Source organism: Asparagus officinalis, chromosome 9 (assembly GCF_001876935.1).
Source record: "Asparagus officinalis chromosome 9, Aspof.V1, whole genome shotgun sequence".
In the NCBI taxonomy this organism is placed as follows: domain Eukaryota; kingdom Viridiplantae; phylum Streptophyta; class Magnoliopsida; order Asparagales; family Asparagaceae; genus Asparagus; species Asparagus officinalis.
The window spans coordinates 39233055-39254741 of NC_033802.1; the positions used below are offsets into that span (position 1 = coordinate 39233055).

General features: G+C 34.5%; 1 protein-coding gene across 3 annotated transcripts in view; it reads right to left on the reverse strand.

The window, feature by feature from the left end:
- Positions 1–21687, reverse strand: part of LOC109824841 (beta-galactosidase 15) — a 43172-nt gene that overhangs the window by 20205 nt on the left and 1280 nt on the right. For 2 of the 3 annotated variants that reach the window (XM_020391490.1, XM_020391489.1), the window contains 5 exons: positions 20223–20318; positions 20011–20123; positions 17360–17426; positions 12472–12564; positions 11206–11349 (listed from right to left, as the gene is read on the reverse strand). In XM_020391490.1, the coding sequence (XP_020247079.1) occupies positions 11206–11349; positions 12472–12564; positions 17360–17426; positions 20011–20123; positions 20223–20318 (513 nt within the window). Of the gene's footprint in view, positions 1–11205; positions 11350–12471; positions 12565–17359; positions 17427–20010; positions 20124–20222; positions 20319–21687 lie in introns of those variants that run through there. The other variant, XM_020391491.1, reaches the window with a different exon arrangement.

Sequence of the window (21687 nt, forward strand, 5' to 3'; positions counted from 1 at the left end):
TGTGGATCTACTCGGAGAGCACGCAGGAGCTTCTGCTTCAGAGGAGGGCCGATTGCAAGGACTGGGGTTTGATTCCAAAATCCTCTTGCTGTCGGCATCATAATCATCACCTCCATCTCCTCTTCCATTTTCTTTGTTGGATTTGTTTTGCTTTTCCCCCCTTTTTTTGGGTTTTTTAGAGGCAGCTTACATGGGCCATGGAGGAGAGCACAAGCTTGAGTGGGGGAGAAAGAGAACGGTCACAAGCTGTCCGTGTGAAATGAGTATGATAAACTAACTTCACGGGACTTGAAGTCCCGTGAAGATTTTTTGAACAATAAAACTTCACGGGACTTGAAGTCCTGTGAAGTTTAGTAGCTTAACAATCTATCTGCTAAACTTCACGGGACTTGAAGTCCCGTGAAGTTTCGAAACTTTTTTTTCAGAAACCGACATGGTTTCAGCGACAGGGCTGAAACCAGGTCGGTTTTTAAAAATATCTTCAAAAGCGGTCGTTTTTTGCAATTAAATGTTCAAATGAGTCTCTTTTGGAAATTTGTCCTATACTTTTAATATGGATTTATTGGCATAGTTAATCTGGAGAATCATGGCTAGTGAAAACTCCACATGGGGAGGAGAAAAGACCAATCTCTTGAAATGACATTAGTCTTTTCTCTATAAAAACCTCCATGGTCCTACATGTGCTTCAAGTGAGGCTGCAATTCTACTTGTCTAGCAGAAAGGTGCAAGCTAATCACTTATAGAAAATTCTTTCTATAATGAAAAATACATACAATTGATCTATAGATGGCATTACGGAAGTGAGTGATCATCTATGATACCCCGACACGGCAATTTTGGCGCCATACCCGTGTCGGGCGCGGTTTGGGTACGTTTCCGCAACTAAACAGAGGGGACACGGGAGCAGCTCATTTCCTACGTGTCGGGGAAGCTCGGAGATCGAAGACGAGGTCGGGGAAGCGTCGACGAGGTTGGGGAAGCTTCGACGAGGTCGGGGAAGCGTCAACGAGGGTTGGGGAAGCTTCGACGAGGTCGGGGAAGCGTCAACGAGGGTTGGGAGATGGTCTTGCCGGTGAGGATTTTGACGAAAATCTACATGTTGGCGGCGGTTTGAGGGGCTCCGGCAAGGGAGGGCGCCGGCGGGGGAGGGGAGATTAGGGTTTTGAGGGGAGGATTTGAAGGGAGGCGAGTTTTCTAGGGTTAGGGTTTGGGGTGATGAATGACGAAGGGCATTTATAGGAAGTAGGAATGGGATGAGGGTGGATCTGAGGCGTTCGCTCTAGGGTTGGAGGATCTGAGCCGTTGATCGTTGTGGGAACGTTTATTCCGGGCATCATTTAGCCTGTTTAATTGGGTTCAACTAGCTTTTTGGTTTACTCACGAAAGCCCACTTTCCTTTAGACTGGTGTTTTTTCACATAGACCCTTGAACCTTGTTTATCTCAGATAATCTTGGTGAGGGTAGCACAATATTTTTTGAGTTAAGAATCCACTAACTTGATGATATGAAGTCAATTTGTAGGTTTTTTTAAGGAATGAGCTTATTTCTCAATTTGATACCCTACTTTTTACAAATTTGTTGTGTTCGGTAACTGTACCCGTACACATGTCCATACCTGTACCCGTACCAATGCAACATTGGTGATCATTCGACAATGGTTACTCTAAGTTCATCACAGAGGTACATAATGTGCATTATGAATTACTAATTTTGTACATGGAATTTCATTGCCATCATACTCCCTCTAAAAGAGGGAGTTATGGAAAAACTTTTCATGGACTATATTACCCCTATTCTTTTTTGATATTATATTTTAATCATAAATTAACTAAATTAATCATCATTATTAATTAATCATATTATATGCCACTTCAATTTTGTCTAACTTGGCCCTAAAACTTCCAATGTTATTATAAAACTCTCATATTAATTATTAATAATGCATAACACTATATTAATAGACAATTGCAAGTTAATAAATTAGTACAAACATGCAACTTTAGAAAACATTAGGATATTTAAGTGTATTAAGATATAAGTGGAGGTATATGAGTGTAACTTTCGTAACCTATAAGGTATTTAAGTTTCATTAAGCCTATAAAGATTTGAAACATTTGTTAACCACAAAAAATAGTATGTGGTCCCTTTGATAAATAATGTTCACCGCATAATAGTATGTGGTCCCTTATATTTATATAGTACAGAAGACGTGGAAAATTTTAAGCATCATATTTTGAATAAGTCTCAAGGTTTTGAATTATAAATGAAATTATATACTTCGCTTAGAATTATACTCCCGTCAAAAGAGAAAGTTGTAGAAAAACTTTCTATGAACTATAATACCCCTATTTTTTTAAATATTATATTTTAATCCTAAGTAAACTAAATTAATTATTATTGTTAATTAATCATATTATATGTCACTTCAAGTTTGTCTAACTTGGTCCCTAAAACTTTCAATGTTATTGTAAAACTCTCATATTAATTATTAGTAATATCTAATAATATATTAATAGACAATTGCATGTTAATACATTATTAATAGAAAGAGTAGAAAATATACAATTATCCTAAAATTATACAATTATATTCGTATAGGAAAAATTACAAATATTATTCTTGCATATAGAAGGTACAGACATGCAATTTTGAAAAACATTAGGATATTTAAGTGCAGCAAGATACAAGTGGAGATATGTAATTGAAACTTTTATAAACTGTAAAGTATTTAATTTAATTAAGCCAATAAAGATTTAAAGCCTTTGTTAACCACAAATAATAGTATGTGATCCCTTTGATAAATAATATTCATCGTATAATATGAGGCCAGAGGGTTAGCTTATATATTATGTACTAGAGGAGATGTGAAAAAAAATTAATGCATCATGTGTTGAATAATCTTAAGATTTTGAATTATTTCTGAATTTTTAAACTTTGCTTAGAAAGCTTTAGAAAAGGCTTTCGAAGGATTACTACAAAGTGTTGGGCATCATATAAATGCTGGACAAATAAAATCTATGATATTGGATTGCAATAATGGGGTTTATGTAAAAAATATCTGGGTGTCATATGAGATAATGCATATACATAATATAACATTGTAATCTATAATCTCAGATATTAATGAATTTTCAACATAAGAATTTGCATCAAGATATATGCTTAAGATTTGAGAGAGCTGAAAGTGAAGAGATTTGGGATATGAATTGTGACTTTTATGACTTATGCTTTTAGTTTTGGTTTCTACACACGACCAAATACCAAGCCCACAATTAAATTAAAAATGACTCGATTTTGTTATACCAACCAATATTTTCGATAATAATCGATATATAAGAAAAAATCCCTAAAAAAAGAAAATAATATAAAACCATAAATATTATCAAGATAAAGTATTTAATCTTTTATATCAGTCGATATAGTGCTAATATTTCATATATTGCCTACAAGAGCAATATTTAAAGGTAATTTAGATATCATTTTCTTGATTTTAAATCTCTAATAATTCTACATTATTTCCTTAAATTTTTGAAATTGCTTATAATTTAAGGACTAATATTGAATTATAAAACATTTGAGATATGTAAGTAAGCTAAATTTAAAAGAATAGTTAGTTTTTTGAAAACTCTCTCGACTATGAGAAATGTCTCAAAAAACCACTCAACTAATTTAATTTGACAAAGTTCCCTAACTATAGAGGTGTTGTACATAACATCTCTCAACTTTGGTGTGATTTTAGAAAACACTTTTTGACTTAGCGTGTCTTATAAAAACTCTCCTGGTCTTTTACAAATCTCTTAACAAACCCCCTTAATGTAAAAGACTTTAATATGTGATTTTGTCAAAATGTCTTGTTGAAGAAATCCATTTCAATTAAAAAAACTCTCAACCGATAATAAAATGATTATGACCAATATACAGTTCTATTTACCTCTAAATCTTTACTTTTTCTTTTATCTAGTGAAAACAAGCTAATTCTTTTATGGTTGAGGGATATTTTGGTCTTTCCAAGTCAAGTACTTATCATATAATGAATTCGACTTAACAATATTAGTTTTGAGGGATTAATTGAGAAAAGTTCATAGGGTTAAATCAAAATTTTAAAGTTGAGATAGATTAACTGTAACACCGTAAATTTGTCGAACAAAGATTTACTCATTTCAAGTGGGGTGGGGGGGGAGAGGTGGAGGGGTTTTTTAACATTTCCCTCATAGTTGAGAGGAAATTTTCTAAAATCAACCCTTAAACAAAACACAATTTAAGACACACGTGACATCAATCTTATAAGAGTGGATTTTATAGCAAATCTATCAGTATCTCTGAAAATCTTTTGCTACAAAATTCGCAGAGAGAAATTTAATCTTTATTTGTGATGGCTATGTGATCCTTATGGTTCTCCTTATCTTTTATGATTTGTAATAAATTATTTAACAAAATAAATTAAGTTTATTTTATGTCTCACCTTTATGAAGCATATAGTTTGGTTATGAGTGTTACTAGATTCTCTTAACTCTTTAACCTAAAATTTTGGATATTATTCAATATTGGATAGATCTAAATTATTTTGTTAAAATACAATCCGTATGTGTACAAAATATGTTTAAATCATTTTCAGATTATATTTTATAGTTTTCTAAAATTAGAGAGTAATAGTTTTGACAAATTAATTAATTAGTTGCGAAGATGTAGAAAGATTATAATATCAGATTTTAGAATTGGTCACATAATTTATGTTTTCTCTCTTGATTAATTTGCACATTCTAATTTTGAAAATTCTAGAAAAAAGTTTTTGAATGTCTATAATACTCGGTCGCTAGATAATAGAAAGTGGAAGTAGACAATAGGTGCGAGTGATTTCTTTATAATTAAAAAAATCCTTTATGACGAGATTAAACTTACCATTTTATGTTGATAAATTCAAGATTTATTTTTTCATTAATAATAATAGTTTTTTCAGATATTGGTGCTTACATCATTTATATTTTATAAGTAGAATTCTAAATCATTAAATTGCTCTTAGATCATTAATATTTTAAGACTTTAAATCTCACTAATTATGTGGAAGGTAAAGTGTTGAAACCAATAAGATTTTATATATTAAAATATCTAAAACTTTTTAATATATTATGAGAATAATAAACTTTTTTACAACTATGTTATAGTAAATACATAAACTAAAAATCAACAACTATAATATTTGATCACGTGCATTGCATGTGCATTCTACCTAGTATTGCTTAAACTGATTGCATCCCACACTAAAGCAAAACAGAACTAAAACAATTTGCATAAACAGTGAGTATATAATTTGTAAATCGTTAATCAATAATCTAAATTATTTATGAATATATCCTAGACTGGATGTGATAAGGACCAATATACCCGATTCTATTCTAGAGGGACTTGGCATCGTAGATCTCATTGAGATATCATCAGACTTTATTCAATTTGAGATAATTCAGATTTTACTTGGTTATTGTTAGGATAAGAATAAGATTATTGATAGAATTGAGATTGTTTTAATTTGATTTGTTTACAGATAAGCATTTACATGTTTTTAGACAAGATTTGATTTGTTTAGAGATAAGCATTTACATGTTTTTAGATAAGATTTGAGTTATCTTCTATTTATTTGAATCTCTATAAAATGAAGGAAATTTTATGTAATCGTAAGAAAATTTTGAATGAGAATTATTGATCAAAGAGATTTCTGAAGTGATTCCAATTGTGCCTTATAAGGTTATTTGTTCAGATCTGAACCCTCTCCTTCACAGATCTGATACCTAAAATATTCCACAACGACAAAACTACAAAACTCAGACCCAAACCCTTATTCTCATTTAATCAGATTGCTTATATTATGGTTAATTAAAACTATTACATCATTGATCTTATATTGAACTAACCCTTTTATTTTGATACCCTTTCGCAGGATCTAGCTAATAGGAATTCGACTCAAACGCTGAGTACTCAATTAGGATTTGTGGACTGTGCTCGACGTTTCATGCCTCAGAGTTATTGCGAACGCATTCCTTATTTGCTATAGTTTTTGCATCATTTATTACTATTAGTTGTTAGTTTATTATAGTTTGATATTTAAAGTTATTTTCCGCAACAATTTTAGTGTGAGTTTACATTTGCTCTGCATATTAGTCTGTTTAATCCATTTTCCTTGAACTTGATAGATCGTGCTACGTCAAGATGTTTCATAAACATTCTGAATTATGAAGATTTTAGAATCTTTATTAGTTGAAAATAGTTTAATTGTTCTTTGTAATTTGCATGATGTAGACGAAACTCAAATTTATATCTAGGATCTGATTGTTTTATTTGTTAGGATTTGATTCCTTAAAATTAGGCATATTCTTTTCTAGTTCTAATTTTGTGGGATTTGTTATTCCCATTGTATTCTATTTAAAAGAGAACGTTATTCATCAATAATTTACATAGAATTCATTCTTATTCTTCGAATTTCTTTATGGTATCAGAGCCGAAGGGCTAATTTTTTTCGTCTTCTCTTATGGCTGAACACAATCCAGCCATATCCTCCGGTGATAATACCAGCTCGGCGACTTCCAGCCAATCCATGGTTGAAAGAAATTCAATTCCAATTGCTTCTTTTTTGGGAAGCGATTCCTCTTCTCTTCATATTGCTACCCACAAAGCAGATGGAAAAAATTATCTGCATTGGGCACAATCTGTGAAAATTGTTATTTGTGGACACGACAAATTAGGCTATATCACCGGGCAACTTCCTGCTTCCAAGCAAACTGATCCGTCGTACAAGACATGGCTGACCGAAAATTCCATTGTTCTCGTCTGGCTTATCAATTCAATGGATCCAAAAATTAGCCGTCGCTATCTCTGGTTTAAGACGGTCAAGGATCTTTGGTAAGAACTGGATTTTTTCTTTGAAGAAAACTCCACATGTGCTGAATGCAGTGTTAAGCAGAGACACAACCTCGAAAAAGAACGAGTATTTGATTTCCTTGCTGACCTTAATCGAAATCTCAATGAAGTATGAGGCAGAGTGGTGGCACGGGATCCTCTTCCTTCAACTGAAGAAGCCTTTTGCTGAAGTGCGGCGTGAAGAGGTCCGTCGAAAAGTGATGCTCACTGATGATATACCAGTATCTATCCCTAAACCAGAAGGATCTGCCTTTGTGTCGAATAAATTCCCTCCACATGGGAATCATCATTCTAATCAATGTAAACGACCATGGTGTGATCATTGTAATAGGCCTGGTCATACACGGGACAAGTGCTGGGAGCTTCACGGAAAACTAGCAAACTAGTAGCCTCAGAAAAAGGGTGATGGACGAGCATACCAGACTCATTCTAATCAAGACAAATCAGATAATTTTGACAACTCTATTCAATTCAACAAGGAGCAGATTGAACAGATTTGTAAACTCCTCACTCAATCATCCATCAATATCCCTCAGGCTAATCCCTCGTCAGGTACTAATATTAGGTCCTGTTCAGTGGCTCAATTTGGTATACTTAGCTCCAAAAACTCAAACTTTCATTCAGAATAAGGACCCTTCAATCATTGATTCAGGGGCCTCTAATCACATGACATGTGGCTCTAATCTTTTTTGTTCTTATATTCCATGTTCTAATCCTATCACTGTGAAAATTGTTGATGGTTCTTTAACTCCGGTTGCTAGCATTGGAAATAATAGAATATCTCTAAAACTTATTCAATCTATATTTTATGTCCCTGCCCTAAACTGCAACCTGATCTCTGCAACCTGATCTCTGTTAGCAGAATAATCATTGTGTTGCTAAATTTCTACATTTGTCATGTCAATTTCAAGACCTACTATCGGGGAAGACGATTGACAGTGCTAGGATTCATGATGGTTTTTATTACTTTGAAGATGATTACTCTAAGACGATCGTCAATACTCGGATTGCTTCTATGTCTAGTTCTAGTAGTAGGGAAATAATGTTATGGCATCAAAGGCTTGGCCATCCCAGTTTTTCATATCTAAAACGTTTGTTCGCATTCTTGTTTCATAATAAAAATCTTTCTTCTTTTCATTGTAAAATTTGTCAACTTGCAAAGCATACTAGCATTCCACTTTCTCCAAAACCATATTTACCATCCTCACCATTCTCTTTGATACATAGTGACATTTGGGGACCTTCAAAAATCACTACTTCTCATGGTAAAAGATGGTTCCTTACATTCATCAATGATCACACACGTGTAACATGGGTTTATCTCCTAAAGGACAAATTTGAAATCAACCATATGTTCAAGTTTTTCCACAAAATGATAGAAAACCAATTCAAAACTCATATCCAAGTCCTTAGAACTGATAATGGAAAAGAATATTTCAATTCCATTCTAGGAGAGTATTTGTTGGAAAATGGGATTATACATCAAAGTTATTGTGTTGATACTCCACAGCAAAATGAAATTTCTGAGAGAAAAAACCATCATTTGTTTGAAGTCGCCCGCACTCTCATGTTTACGATGAATGACCCAAGATACTTGTGGGAGGATGCTATCCTAACTGCTACCTATCTTAGAAACCGCTTACCAAGTCGTCCAATCAACTTCAAAACCCTTTGTCTGTCCTTTCCACAACCTTTCCACAAATCTCTAAATCTAGTTCCCTTCCTTTAAAAACTTTTGATTGTACAGACTTTGTCCATATTCATGATCACCATTGGAGTAAACTTGATCCACGGGCATTCGAAACTGTCTTCATTGGCTATTCTCCAACTCAAAAAGGTTATCGTTGTTATTGTCCACTCACTAAGAAAACATTTGTTACTTGTGATGTCACATTTTTTGAAGATACACATTTTTTCTCCAACTTTCACTTCAGGGGAGAAACAAGATGAAGCTTGTTGTTCTTGGGATACTCTTGATCTACCTTTACTAGGTGTTAACTTGTACACCACGACTGTTTCCACTCTTGAGTTAGTTCAGATTAGTTTGTCTAGAGATGAACCAAGTTCACAAAATCATGCAGAAGTATCGGAAACAGGGGGAGAACCAACACTGATTATGCCTAGACAACAAGAATTACGGGTCTACTCTAGAAGAAAAAACTCTCAAGCAAATAAAGAAATCATGAATCCTAATCACAGTCAAAAAGATGAACCGATTGTAGAGTCCTCCTTACCAAACGAGTCAGGTACATCTAGTCCTATTCTTGATTTAGACATGCCAATAGCAATCAGAAAATGTGTTAAATATTGTACTCAATATCCTATTTCTAAATTCATTTCCTATTCAAATCTATCTACTTCATTTCGTGCTTTCACCTCAAATTTATCCAGTGTAACAATTCCCCGGTCTATTGAGGAGGCATTATTAGCTCCGGAATGGAAAGCTGTTGTTCTTGAAGAAATGCGTGCTCTTAAACAAAATAATACATGGAGCTTGATGGAACTGCCACAAGGAAAAAGCACCGTAGGATGCAAATGAGTATTTACAGTTAAGTATAAAGCAGATGGTTCTGTTGAGAGACACAAGACACGTTTAGTGGCCAAAGGTTTCACTCAAACATATGGAATTGACTACACTGAAACCTTTGCTCAGGTTGCCAAACTCAATAATGTCCGAATTCTTCTCTCATTAGCAGCTAACTCTGATTGGCCTTTGCATCAACTTGATATTAAAAACACATTCTTAAACAGTGAGCTTGAAGAAGTTTATATGAGTCAACCTCTGAGTCTTGAAGAGAAGTCGGGAAGTCAGATTGTTTGTAAACTCAACAAGTCTCCATGGTTTAAAACAGTCCCCACGAGCTTGGTTCGACAAATTCTCGAAGGTAATCAGGAAGTTTGGTTATGTTCAGGGACAAGCTGATCATACACTGTTTGTTAAACACTCAGGAAAGGAATTGATTACTATTTTAATAGTATATGTTGATGACATTATTGTCACCGGAAATGATAGTGAAGAGGTAGAGAAAATCAAGCAGATGATGGCAAAGGAATTTGAAATTAAAGATCTTGGGGCATTGAGATAATTTCTAGGTATGGAATTCGCAAGAAGTAAAAAGGGTATTTCTGTCTCTCAAAGGAAGTACACCTTAGATCTTTTGGAAGAAACTGGCATGCTTGGATGTAAGCCAAGTAAAACGCAAACTGAACTTGGGGATAAAGAAAGAATGCTTGAAGGAGAACCAGTCGATAAGGAGAAGTATCACGTCTTGTTGGAAAACTTATTTATCTCTCGCATACAAGACCAAATATTGCATTCGCAGTGAGTCTAGTAAGCCGATATATGCACGCACCATGTCCAGGCCATCTGAATGCAATTTATAGGATCTTGAGATACTTGAAGCAGACACCTGGGAAAGGCTTATTTTTTTGCAAAGACTGATGACCGTCAAGTGATAGCATTCACTGATGCAGATTGGGCTGGGTCAATCGATGATCGAAAATTGATATCTGGATATTGTACTCTAGTTTGGGGAAATTTAATGACTTGGCGCAGCAAAAAACAATCAGTTGCTGCTAGTAGTAGTGCAGACGTCGAGTACAGAGCTATGGCTCATAGAGTTTGTGAACTAATTTGGATAAGAAGAGTGTTGAAAGAATTGAAGATTGAATTTGAGGAACCTATGTGGCTCTACTGTCATAATAAGTCAACGATTAGTATAGCTCGCAATCCAATTCATCATGATAGGACTAAACACGTGGAAGTAGATCGACACTTTATTAAAGAAAAGCTTGATGAAGACATTATCAACATTGAATATGTGCTGATGTCTCACCAGCTAGCTGATCTACTGACAAAAGGTCTACCTGAACAAAATATTGAATTTCTTGTAGGCAATCTTGGTCTCATCAACATCTATAGACAAGCTTGAGGGGGAGTGTAGACGAAATTCAAATTTATATCTAGGATCTGATTGTTTTATTTGTTAATATTTGTTAGGATTTGATTCCTTAATTAGACATATTCTTTTCTAGTCCTGATTTTGTGGGAGTTGTTATTCCCATTGTATTCTATTTAAAAGAGAACGCTATTCATCAATAATATACATAGAATTCATTCTTATTCTTTGAATTTCTTTACATGATAACTTAGAGATGCACAAATTTTGAAGGTTTGAAAAGTTTAAAGGCCCAAAATACTGTCACCACAATCGTTAGCATAGAAGTTAGATCTTGAATAATACGACAATGATGAACAAAAAGAAAAGAAAAGATGACTGGGTAAAAGGGATTTACAATAGTTTCTGGAGCATCTGTTTGCTTGCACATGACCCAGGGAACATCTGCACCAAGGCTAAGTGCCATATTTGCGGCCCATTTGACATATTCTGTCCCACCCTGACCATATGAGCCTTCAACATTTCCATATTCATTTTCAATCTGCTCAAATCGATAAAACAAGCTACATTGTCAGATAGATCACCTCTATGCAACTGCCATTTATAAATTACAGACTAGTAAATGTTTTTTTTCTTATGTCAACGTTAACTGGTGCACTTATATCCATAAGTAGTGTGAACATTAGTTCCTAAAAGTAAATGCATCTGGGATTTTCACAGTAAAATTATCTGCCATGAGAAGTATGTTTTGCTAGAGCCGTGCCAGCTATCTTATAAGCACGAGCATCTTGCTTAAGTTGAGTCCAAAAAGTCTTTCCTGAAATGCTTACAAGGCAAAATCAATTTATATAATAGGTTAAATTGCACATAACCCCATTCATCTATACCTTTAGTTGCGCTGACCACCACCCCTCAACTCACTTATTAGCACTCCCCCCCACCCCTTCAATTCTTAAGGAAGAAGGGTGTTAATTGCAATGTTTCCTTCTAAAAGTAGATACTCAAGGGCTTTGAGTGCTAGTAAATGAGTTAAGGGGAGTAAGTGCAGCCAAAGGTATAGATGAGGGGGGTTATGTGCAAATTACCCTATAATATGACTAAAATTGGAACTGATGTAAAACAGATCTACCACTTTTCCCTCAGTCTCACTGTACTTGTTCGTTGAAACAACATCAGGCACATTCTCTGTTCCCAGCACTCAAATTGATGAAAGCATATAATAGTTACTCTGTGTGTGTGTATGTATCAGGTCCAATGATCCATGCTATTAACCTATAGAACAAATTATCTCATGTGGATATATTAATGTATGGTCGATCAAGCATCCTAAACTAGTAACTGCCTCAACCTACAGTCTATAAGCTAGCCCAAAAAACAGTTACTGAGGGTAAACCAGTTTACTGTCTACTATTTATACAATCCCAAAAAATTGGGATAAAATATTTGTCATAATTGTTGTTGTTATGAGTTAAGAAGGGTTTGATCCGACAATGTCAAAGATGGATAGGCAAATTAAGATACACCTGAAAGAAACTATGCTTATGTGCTAGAGAAATTCATTAAAAAAATAATCACTGTAATATATAAACACAATAATTACTAAAGCTCTTGAATAAGTTAGAATGCATAGTGAATAGCAAGGGATAATGGATTCTCTTACAACCTGCAATAAGATGATAGGACCACCTTGCCAAGAGAAAAGCATTTCCTGCTTCATCAGATTCACGATATTTTTGACAAACTTTTTCATCTCGTTCTGAAACAGGTAGTATTTATTGATAGTGTAAGGGCACATGTCACAGTAACTGATTTGTCTCCTTAGTTTCATCAGTAAATCAGCAAGTAGGTGAAACACAATGCATCTTCAGGAAATGTGATGACCATGATGGTAAGAATAGATTATAACCAAACTAAATAAACACATATAATGTGGAAAAGAGATACATTTAATTAGATTTTTCACCAATCAGTCTTTGGTCTCAAGAACAGGAAACAGGCAACTCTCATGTTTGTCCGGAAATATACAAGCCAGATCTTCAATGAATATAGTCAGCAGGATGGAAACCTTGCCGCATAAAGTAGTAAACATATTGTCAATACGTTCTGAAAGCATAAAGAGTTTAATCCTAATTCAAGCTAGCAAGGTAATGTCAAATGTCACTCCTACAGTCACTGTGGTGAGGAGAAAAACATTCAGGTAGATTGATTGCTCAAAAAGAAAGAAAGAAAAAAGAATGTAAATAGTTCCAAGAAGGTTAGTTATTTTGGAAAGTAGTAGTCCGGTATTCCTTGAGTGCCGGAAAATGTCTTAGCATTTGTTGTGAGTATTTGAGTATAATTATCTGGCTTTTATAATAATAGAGTTTAAAGAAAAGAGTCATTATTTTTGAAGATTTTTCATGCAGGTTTAAGAGAACTTCATGAATTAAGACAGCATAAATTTGGTGCCATTATTTTGAAGATTCATCATGCAGGATGCTCCTAGATAATACTTACTCAGATGAAGTGTTGAAAAGTGTTTGAAGTACTTGATATACATTGCTAGCCCAGACTCAGTAGCTTAAGCTTTTGACCAAAGTGGTTAGCTCAAAAACATCATAGTACCTGTAATACCCACTAACTAATCTCTAATTACCACTAATCATGTATACCTAAATGGTATGGACTCAATGCTACATCCTGCTAAATTATACTAAATATGAATCATTATAATTGAGAAACTATGTGTATTATTATGTGTAAAATGTTATGCTTGTTGAAACATGATACTGATATTAGAGGTGTGTATGATACTGATGCTTAATTAAATAATTTTCTTGTTATGATATTGATAACGTTTTAGTTACATTAAATATGATGCTAGACTGACTGTTGAATCTATAATGAGTAAATTATGTGTTAACACTTATTGTTAATATTTATAAACAATATACTTACCCACCTTAAGTTTATGTGTTGTCTTTATCCCCACTGTGATTATCAAATGATGCTGTGACTAGTTATATAATAATTAATAAGTTATGTGTTGTCTTTATCCCCACTGTGATTATCAAATGATGCTGTGACTAGTTATATAATAATTAATAAGTCATTCGTGTAAGTTATACAAATGATGATTATCAAATGATGCTGTGACTAGTTATATAATAATTAATAAGTCATTCGTGTAAGTTATACAAATGAACTTAACTACAATTTGCTTTATAAAGATAATGTACTGGTATATAAAATTTCTCAAAAGAATGATAAAGCAATCATCAGCTTGCCAATGATCCAACTTGTATCCATATGCTTTTTGGTTAGACTTAAACAAGTACATTTTGTTTGTTGATGACCTCCACCCACCTCACGAATTTTAACAGCCTACCAAAATCCTAACAAACCTTATCCTCACACTCATCACTCCGTAAAACATGTCTTATAAAATTTTGTCTCACGGGAAAAGAGAGAGAGAGAACATATTGCTCACGGGAAAAGAGGGGGAGAGAGAGAAAGAAAAAGAAAAGAAAAGAGAGGAATGAAGATCTCCGATTAGAAAACAAGAGAGAAGGAAGGGGGAATTCTTTCAATCCGTCTTTAGAAATTGGTATCTTTTGGATCTAATACGCAGGCAAGCATTCCTTTAACTTTTTCATTTATCGCCTTATATATATATTTTTATAATTGGCAAACATTTCTTATCCTTCAACTCTTTTATTTTTCATGATCGAACTATTTTTCATAGTCGGCAAGCATATCTTTCCTCAAATTCTTTTCTAAAATTTTTACCTTCATGCAAGCATTTTTCTTATCTTTTAACCATTTTTATTGACCACCATATTTTTTTCATAAACTGCGAGAATATTTTGTCTTGTTTTTGTTTTGTTGAATTTTTTCTTCAGTTCATATGACTGTTTTATTCCAAGAACAAATATGTTATTTATTAAATATATTAGTTCCTCTTCAAGTCTTCCTCTATTTTTCCCGTTGTAGAAATTTATTAATAACTATATTGAAAATTTATGTTTCTATTAATATTTTGTATTTTGAAGGCTGTGCGATCTGAGAAGAACTAGAAGTATATCATACAAATGTTTATCTTGGAAAAGTGAGTTTACTGTCATCATACGTTTTAGAAATTAGTACATGTTGTGTGTACTGGACACAAAAAAAACATTAGACTTGGAAGTTGGCAATTTTGAACAATACACGGACCAATCATTGTTTTAAATAGCTGCATGTATAGCTCCCTCTGTGAAGGTAGCTAATTAGGGCCACATTGTTTAATCTTAGATTTCTCTAATACGGTAGGGACGGAAATCTTTGGTGGAGCCGTATGTTTTTCCTTAGAAACCAATTTGCACTACGTTTGCATATTAATGATAATGAATTATTGTCTTATCTATCTACTTGTGTGTCTGGACCAGACTAGGTCCGATTAAACCGGTTCAGACCAGACCCGAACCCAAGTTTGGATCAGACCAGAACCTACTTCAGACTAGACCAGACTAGATTGAACCAGACCAGCATTCGAACTGAACCAAACCAGAACCCCATCTAGACCAGACCAGGTCCGACCAAACCAGTTCAGACTAGTCCAGTCCAAATTAACCAATCTGAACTTGACCAGATCCAAATTTTGTTATAGTCAGTCTTGAACCCAACTAAGCACTGCTAACCTTGCCAGGATTTAACACATTAATATGACTTATCTGGTATTAATAATGGAGATCATATGAAATGTCATTATTAGATATAAACCCGGTTTGTACATATAGTACTTATCTTGTTTGATATTGTGTTGATATGCATATTATTGCTTGATCACCTAGTTATTATCCAATAGGAGAGACTGTACATGAAGACGACTCCTGTTAAAAATATGATTTATAAGCGTGCTTTCATAGCATGGCTATGCTCTCGATATCGATATCCTGATATGAGATTTTTCCTTGACTATTACTATTATAGCATCGACTAGACGATGCACCCATCTTGATTGGATATGTTCTGGGTTTCACGGTTATCTTCATAGTTTTACGGAAGTCATTCCACGGTAACTCTGTGGTTAGTGCATAATATTTCATGCACAGTCACTTAAATTAAATCGACAAAAAACATGAGGTTTATAAAAGAGGAATTAGACGGAGAATATAACATGTATATAAACGGGCACATGCGCATTCCTGATATCCTGAGTTATATATACATGGGCCAAAGGGCCAATACTTGACTTGAAGCCGTGTTCTCGAGACGGTTTACGGGGAACCGATTTATATACATGAAAATATTCTTCTCTAATTCAAATAACATGTAAAATAAGAATAATGTGTTTATATGCTTTGTGATAGATTTAGCATGCACGTCATGTCTTGGATGAGGTGTTGGTGATGTATATTTGTATTGGTTGTTTATAGAATTTTGGGAATTGATATTTAGTGATTTATAATTTGAGATATATGATATATACGAGGGTTTCCTTGTTTGGATTATTCCCTCGACGTACTCATCTCGTGTTGTGTGTTTTTAAATTTTAACTCCTTTTAGCACAGGTATAAGATATGTGCTTTGTGGTAGACTTTGTTTGATATCCATAATTAGAAATTTCTTTTATCATCTTTAATTGAGTTTCCATACTTTCTTTATACCTGCCACATGCACTTACACGCGCATAATTTCTTTATTTTACATGTTTGCTGGGAGTTTTCTGACTCCCCTGGGGTTTGCATGCCCCAGACATGGGAACCATTCTTTCTTAGCAGGACCGAACATACCTTGAGGATCAGACCCAACGACAATGATCACTTTATGTCCTATCATTCTCTCAGCTTCAGTGTATTTAGACTTTTTCCTGTAATCACATGTGGTTCTCCATGCTATGGTGTATTATCCTCTTTTCTACTTTGGATAGTTGTGTACATGTAAGAGAACTCTATCTTTTTTTAGAGATTTCTTTACCTATCTATTTCCTTTGTTATCTTAGTTACATGCTCTATGTAGTAGTTCTTTTAGGCGATATATCTATGTACAGGATGATCTAGAGGCTTGAATGTGACCGTATGGTTGCATTGCCGGCCGAGTCACGCTCCAAATGATCAAAATTGGAACCGGGGCGTGACAGTACCAGCTCTCAACATTCTTGGTTCAGAACCCAATTTGCTTTACTTTTCCAAACAGGATATTTCATATTAAGGAATTTTTTGCTTAAAATTCATGTTAACTTGACCACCAACTGCATTCAAGTTTTTAATGGCATGGCTTACTCTTACTAACAGTTTCTTTGGCCAGGTATTTGCCCAACTCAGGAAGACAGCTGTTACAAACTAGGTTGGTTTTTTTGGACTTCCTAGACCACAGTTTTTTTTTCCAGTCAGCCCTCTTTCCGATGGGAAAATGTTTTAATGGAAATGATTGACAATTTAAAAGTTATAAAAGCTTAGCAAACATCACTGGTCAATATGAACAAAAATATTCATTAAAACAAAAAGATGGCAATGTACGAGCAAATACTAGAAATTACTATGTATATTGAAGATGTGAATGCAACAAATTCTTCCTACAAATCATAATACCTTGAATGGCGCATTATTTGTCCGGAATTCTATGCCCGGAACATCACGCAACCAAACTGGGAAACCCCTGTAAAAGGAGAAAAAGAAAATAATCGTGATACTGTCCCATGGTTGATAGCAACCACAAAGCCTGGAACAACAGAGGTGCTGATGAGAGCGAAAAAGGGATAAAATGGCAAACAGTAAATGCAATTACTATTTCTCGGGATGGAATCAAGAAAATCTAATGGAAAGTAACAAGCTGCAATGTTCCGTTCCAAGCGCCAAAGAATCATTGCCAGCTGTAGCAGTTAATGAGTGGCCATGTACATGATTACTTATAAATTATCAAACTTGAGTTCTTATTTTTTTTTTAAATAAAAAGTTCCACTCATAGTAATAACACGGGCTAGAAAGTATCAGGCACAAGAGTAAACAACCAACCACATGCAGTAACTTTAACTTCCATCACCAGTTAGTCTTCTGTATAAAAGGATGAAACTATCATACAGAAGAGATCACTCATGTTTTCCAGTATCTACTATTAACACCATATGACAAAAACTAAAAGCATGAAAGTCCATTTGAAGGCATAAAGTTCTATAAGCTCTCCGCAGGTCTTGCATTAAAATGAAATATTTTGGTCTTGAAATCCAATAAAACCATTGCATGAGACAAATATATTTGGAGAAGATGAAGGAAAATGAACAGATATGAATAAAATGAAGGCTGTATGGATTACATTTGCAGCAAAACAGATATCAGTTGACAGCTTTAAAGGAACCCCACTTCCCTCCTCAGAGCAAGATACGTGAATTCTAATATTGAAGTAGTATCTTGTAACAAAACATGTTTTGACTCAGTGGCTTCTTTCTCTCGATCATCAAACTTATAAATAAAATTCCACTTATTGTAGTTTATCTGCTCATGACAAATTGTGCAGCTGAGTGATGTTGTTTAATAACATAATGTGTTTTACTAGCATGTCAATTTGAAAGTCCACATATTAAGTGAATTAGTGCAGGCCAAAAACATAGTATGAAATAAATTTAGCTTATTTATTTCCAAATTTTACTGACATAAAGTGCAATTTTCTCCCCCACTTTCATCATAACTGAACATATGCATTTATCTGTTACTTCTGACTACTTGGCAACACTATGCAAATGGAAAGGAAGGCCACATACAGCCATCAGCATAGATGCTTTGTTCTTCATCACCTCTGTCCACTATGACCTATTATGAGGTGTTCGTTTGTATACCAACATGCAACTCAGACTTAGTAGAGACTAATATGGACGTTCAACTTACCCACTACAGCAAAGGAAATAGAAGTCTAATTGCTGTAAATGCACCTCATTCTTCATCAGTTACGTCTAACACGACCTTTTATAGAGGTGTCAACATGCCAGGTTGTGTGACCACAAATATCTGATGATATAGTTGTGTGTCTATTGTCTAATAACTACTACGTCTTCCAAAAAGCGACTCAGATTGATAAGTGAAATCAGTCATATTTAATGGACTGAACTTTTATACACTAATTGTGAATGCTCATATTTTCACCTCGCCACTGCAAGCAACTGGAAAAAAGACCCATCGCTAGTCATGCACCTCGTTCTTTATTAATTACGTCAAAGTAGACCTATTGTGGAGGTATTACAATGTCAGGTTCAGCATTTACAAATACCACACAACACATATTTATCTGAGTAAACTGATAAGATTTGAAGATTCTTCTCTATGTTTCTATTTTCAGTTGTGGCATTCAAAGTACTGAGGCACCATGTAAAACATTCATTACTCTATATAGAAATTAATTTCCTATGAAAATCTCAGGGTCGCTCTACCCACTTCTCACAAATGTAGATCCCCCTTGTTGCACCTGCTGCTATTTGCAGTTTCTATTATGTGTTCTCAACTCCTACTGCATTTACTCCAAACGTGTCTACCAATTTTGCCTTCATCCATGATAGTCCTCTTCCTTGATCTACTTACAACTCTACATTCCCTCCTCATCAACGGCTGAGGATTTTGTTAACTTCGCTCAAACCACAGCATCTACAGATGATTTTGATACTGTGCGTGCTCTTTAGAATTTTGCACAAATAGTCTCTTAGATGTATGCCAAAACTTTGTGAATGTAAAATGCTAAGAAGAAACTACTTTTAGAACCTAGATGAAGTTCTGTCAAAAAAATGGGTGCTCAAGCACATCAAAGGTGTAGCTGACTGTAAGAATGAAAATCAGGGTAAATGTTAGTAATTGGTAAGAAAATTTTGGGCATTGGAATCAGAAATTGCATTAATGACAAACTATTCTCATGTTGTTTGCTTTCGCTCATATACTTATGCCTAAAATGATGGATCAAATTAGTTAAGAATTTTTCTCAGAAATTCCTCAACTATTTATTTGTCACTGCACAATTCACAAGTTGCAAAAGATACAGTCCAGAATCATCAGATGAGCAGTCAAGTGCAAAATATTCCAGTAACAGAAGTGGAAAAGTAAACAAACAGTAGATAACGGCCATAAGAACTTCAGATAAAGAGTAGATTATCGCTGCCTAAAGCAAAGGGCATGAGAAATTAGGTAAATTGCACGAATTTTCTTTATATAAGCCCTAAAATAAGGAAAGACGTGAAACAAAATGAGGAGAGACAAGTGGAGACCCAAAATTCCATTCTGCACAAACATAAGGGCCAATGCGGAGATGAAGATAAAGCCCATTTGAGCCCACCAGTTTTGCAAACTTCACAAGATCATATCTTCCTTCAAAATTGTACTGGTTCGCAATAACCACATGTCAGAATAATATAGCACAAGATTGTCAAGGTAACCTAATATGTGTGCCAGACCGAAAGAAAAAAAAAATGCATAATACCTGACCTCTGCTTGGCTCATGGCCGTTCCAAAATACATAAGTTTGTATCACATCTGCCCCACCTTCCTTGCTCTTAGAGATCAGTCCGGGCCACATCTGAGATAATAAGAGATAAAACTCAGAAAAACTTAAAGCTGAAGCTAAAATAAAAGTAACAAAGAACTAACAGTCTGACAATTCACAGTTGATGTTACTATGTTAAGAGTTATAAAAAGGAGACTATGGTCGAACATGAACATTGCATGGTATACTCAGCAACAAACCAGAAACGTTAAATAGTTTAATCAGTATCAGTTCTATGAATGAATGAGAATGTCCAACTAAACTAATCTTACCGGAATCATACATATCATGCTTGGTTGTTTTCGTCAATGACGTGGGTCTAAATTAATAGAAGTAGGCAAAAGTAGAATGCAGTCTCCACTATTTAAACTAAAATTTGGTACTGAACTGAAGCTTACAGAAACAAGATCAACCTTAGTGAAATTTCCTCTATTATTTTAGTTTTCCAAATATTCTTATGAGATCAACTTCAAAACTAGGTTAAGACAAGCCTCTGTCTTTACCATAATTTCTTCGGCCAAGACTTTGGCACGAAACTTAGATGGCTGATGTAAGATCATAAAATTTATCAAATCATCGCGGAGCTTTCACACAAATCGTGCTCGATGGACAAAACCATTTCAACGCAAAATTGTCTTTACAGAATACCAAAACATGTAAAATATGATCTTAGTAAAGTCATGTGTGTGTGTGTGTTGATCCATCATCAATCTACTATCAAAATTAACAAAAACTACCCCAAAGTACAGTGCGAGCTCCATTCTTTTGACCTGAATTTTTGTGCGGGCGACAAAACTTTTTGTATACTACAGTGTATTTGGTTTTCTCCACTACCAAAAATTATTGAAGTGACCACTACTTCTAATCAACCGTCTATCATTTAGTTCACAATTGTGATTTTTCTTGAGCCAAAAGTGAGAATAAGTGCAATACATTGGGATATGGTAAGTGGTCTCTCCACTAAAAGAAAAATAGACGTGGTCTCTACACTAGTTTCTGGTAATGGAGAAAATCCAAATGCCGAAACTTTTGTGTAGTATTCGATACTATATACATTCTTGTATAATCAATAGGCCTAAAATATTACCCAAACCAGGAGAGACCACTGCTTTTGCTACAAACTTGTCTTTAAATGAAAAAAATAGGAATGAGTGCAATACACGAGGACATGTTAAGTAAACTTAGAGTGAATCATAGCCATCCATCAAATAATAGACAGTTGTAAAATTGCTCATACAGTCTCTCTACTACTTTTTGGTAGTGGAGAGAATCCAAACCCCCCTACTATAGGGTGCGTTTGGATGGGGTTTAGAAGATGAAGTTAAAGTGAAATTTCATTTTAACCTTGTTTGAGAGTTCTTTTGAGGGGATAAAGATGGAATGGAAGATTAAAATTTCCTTA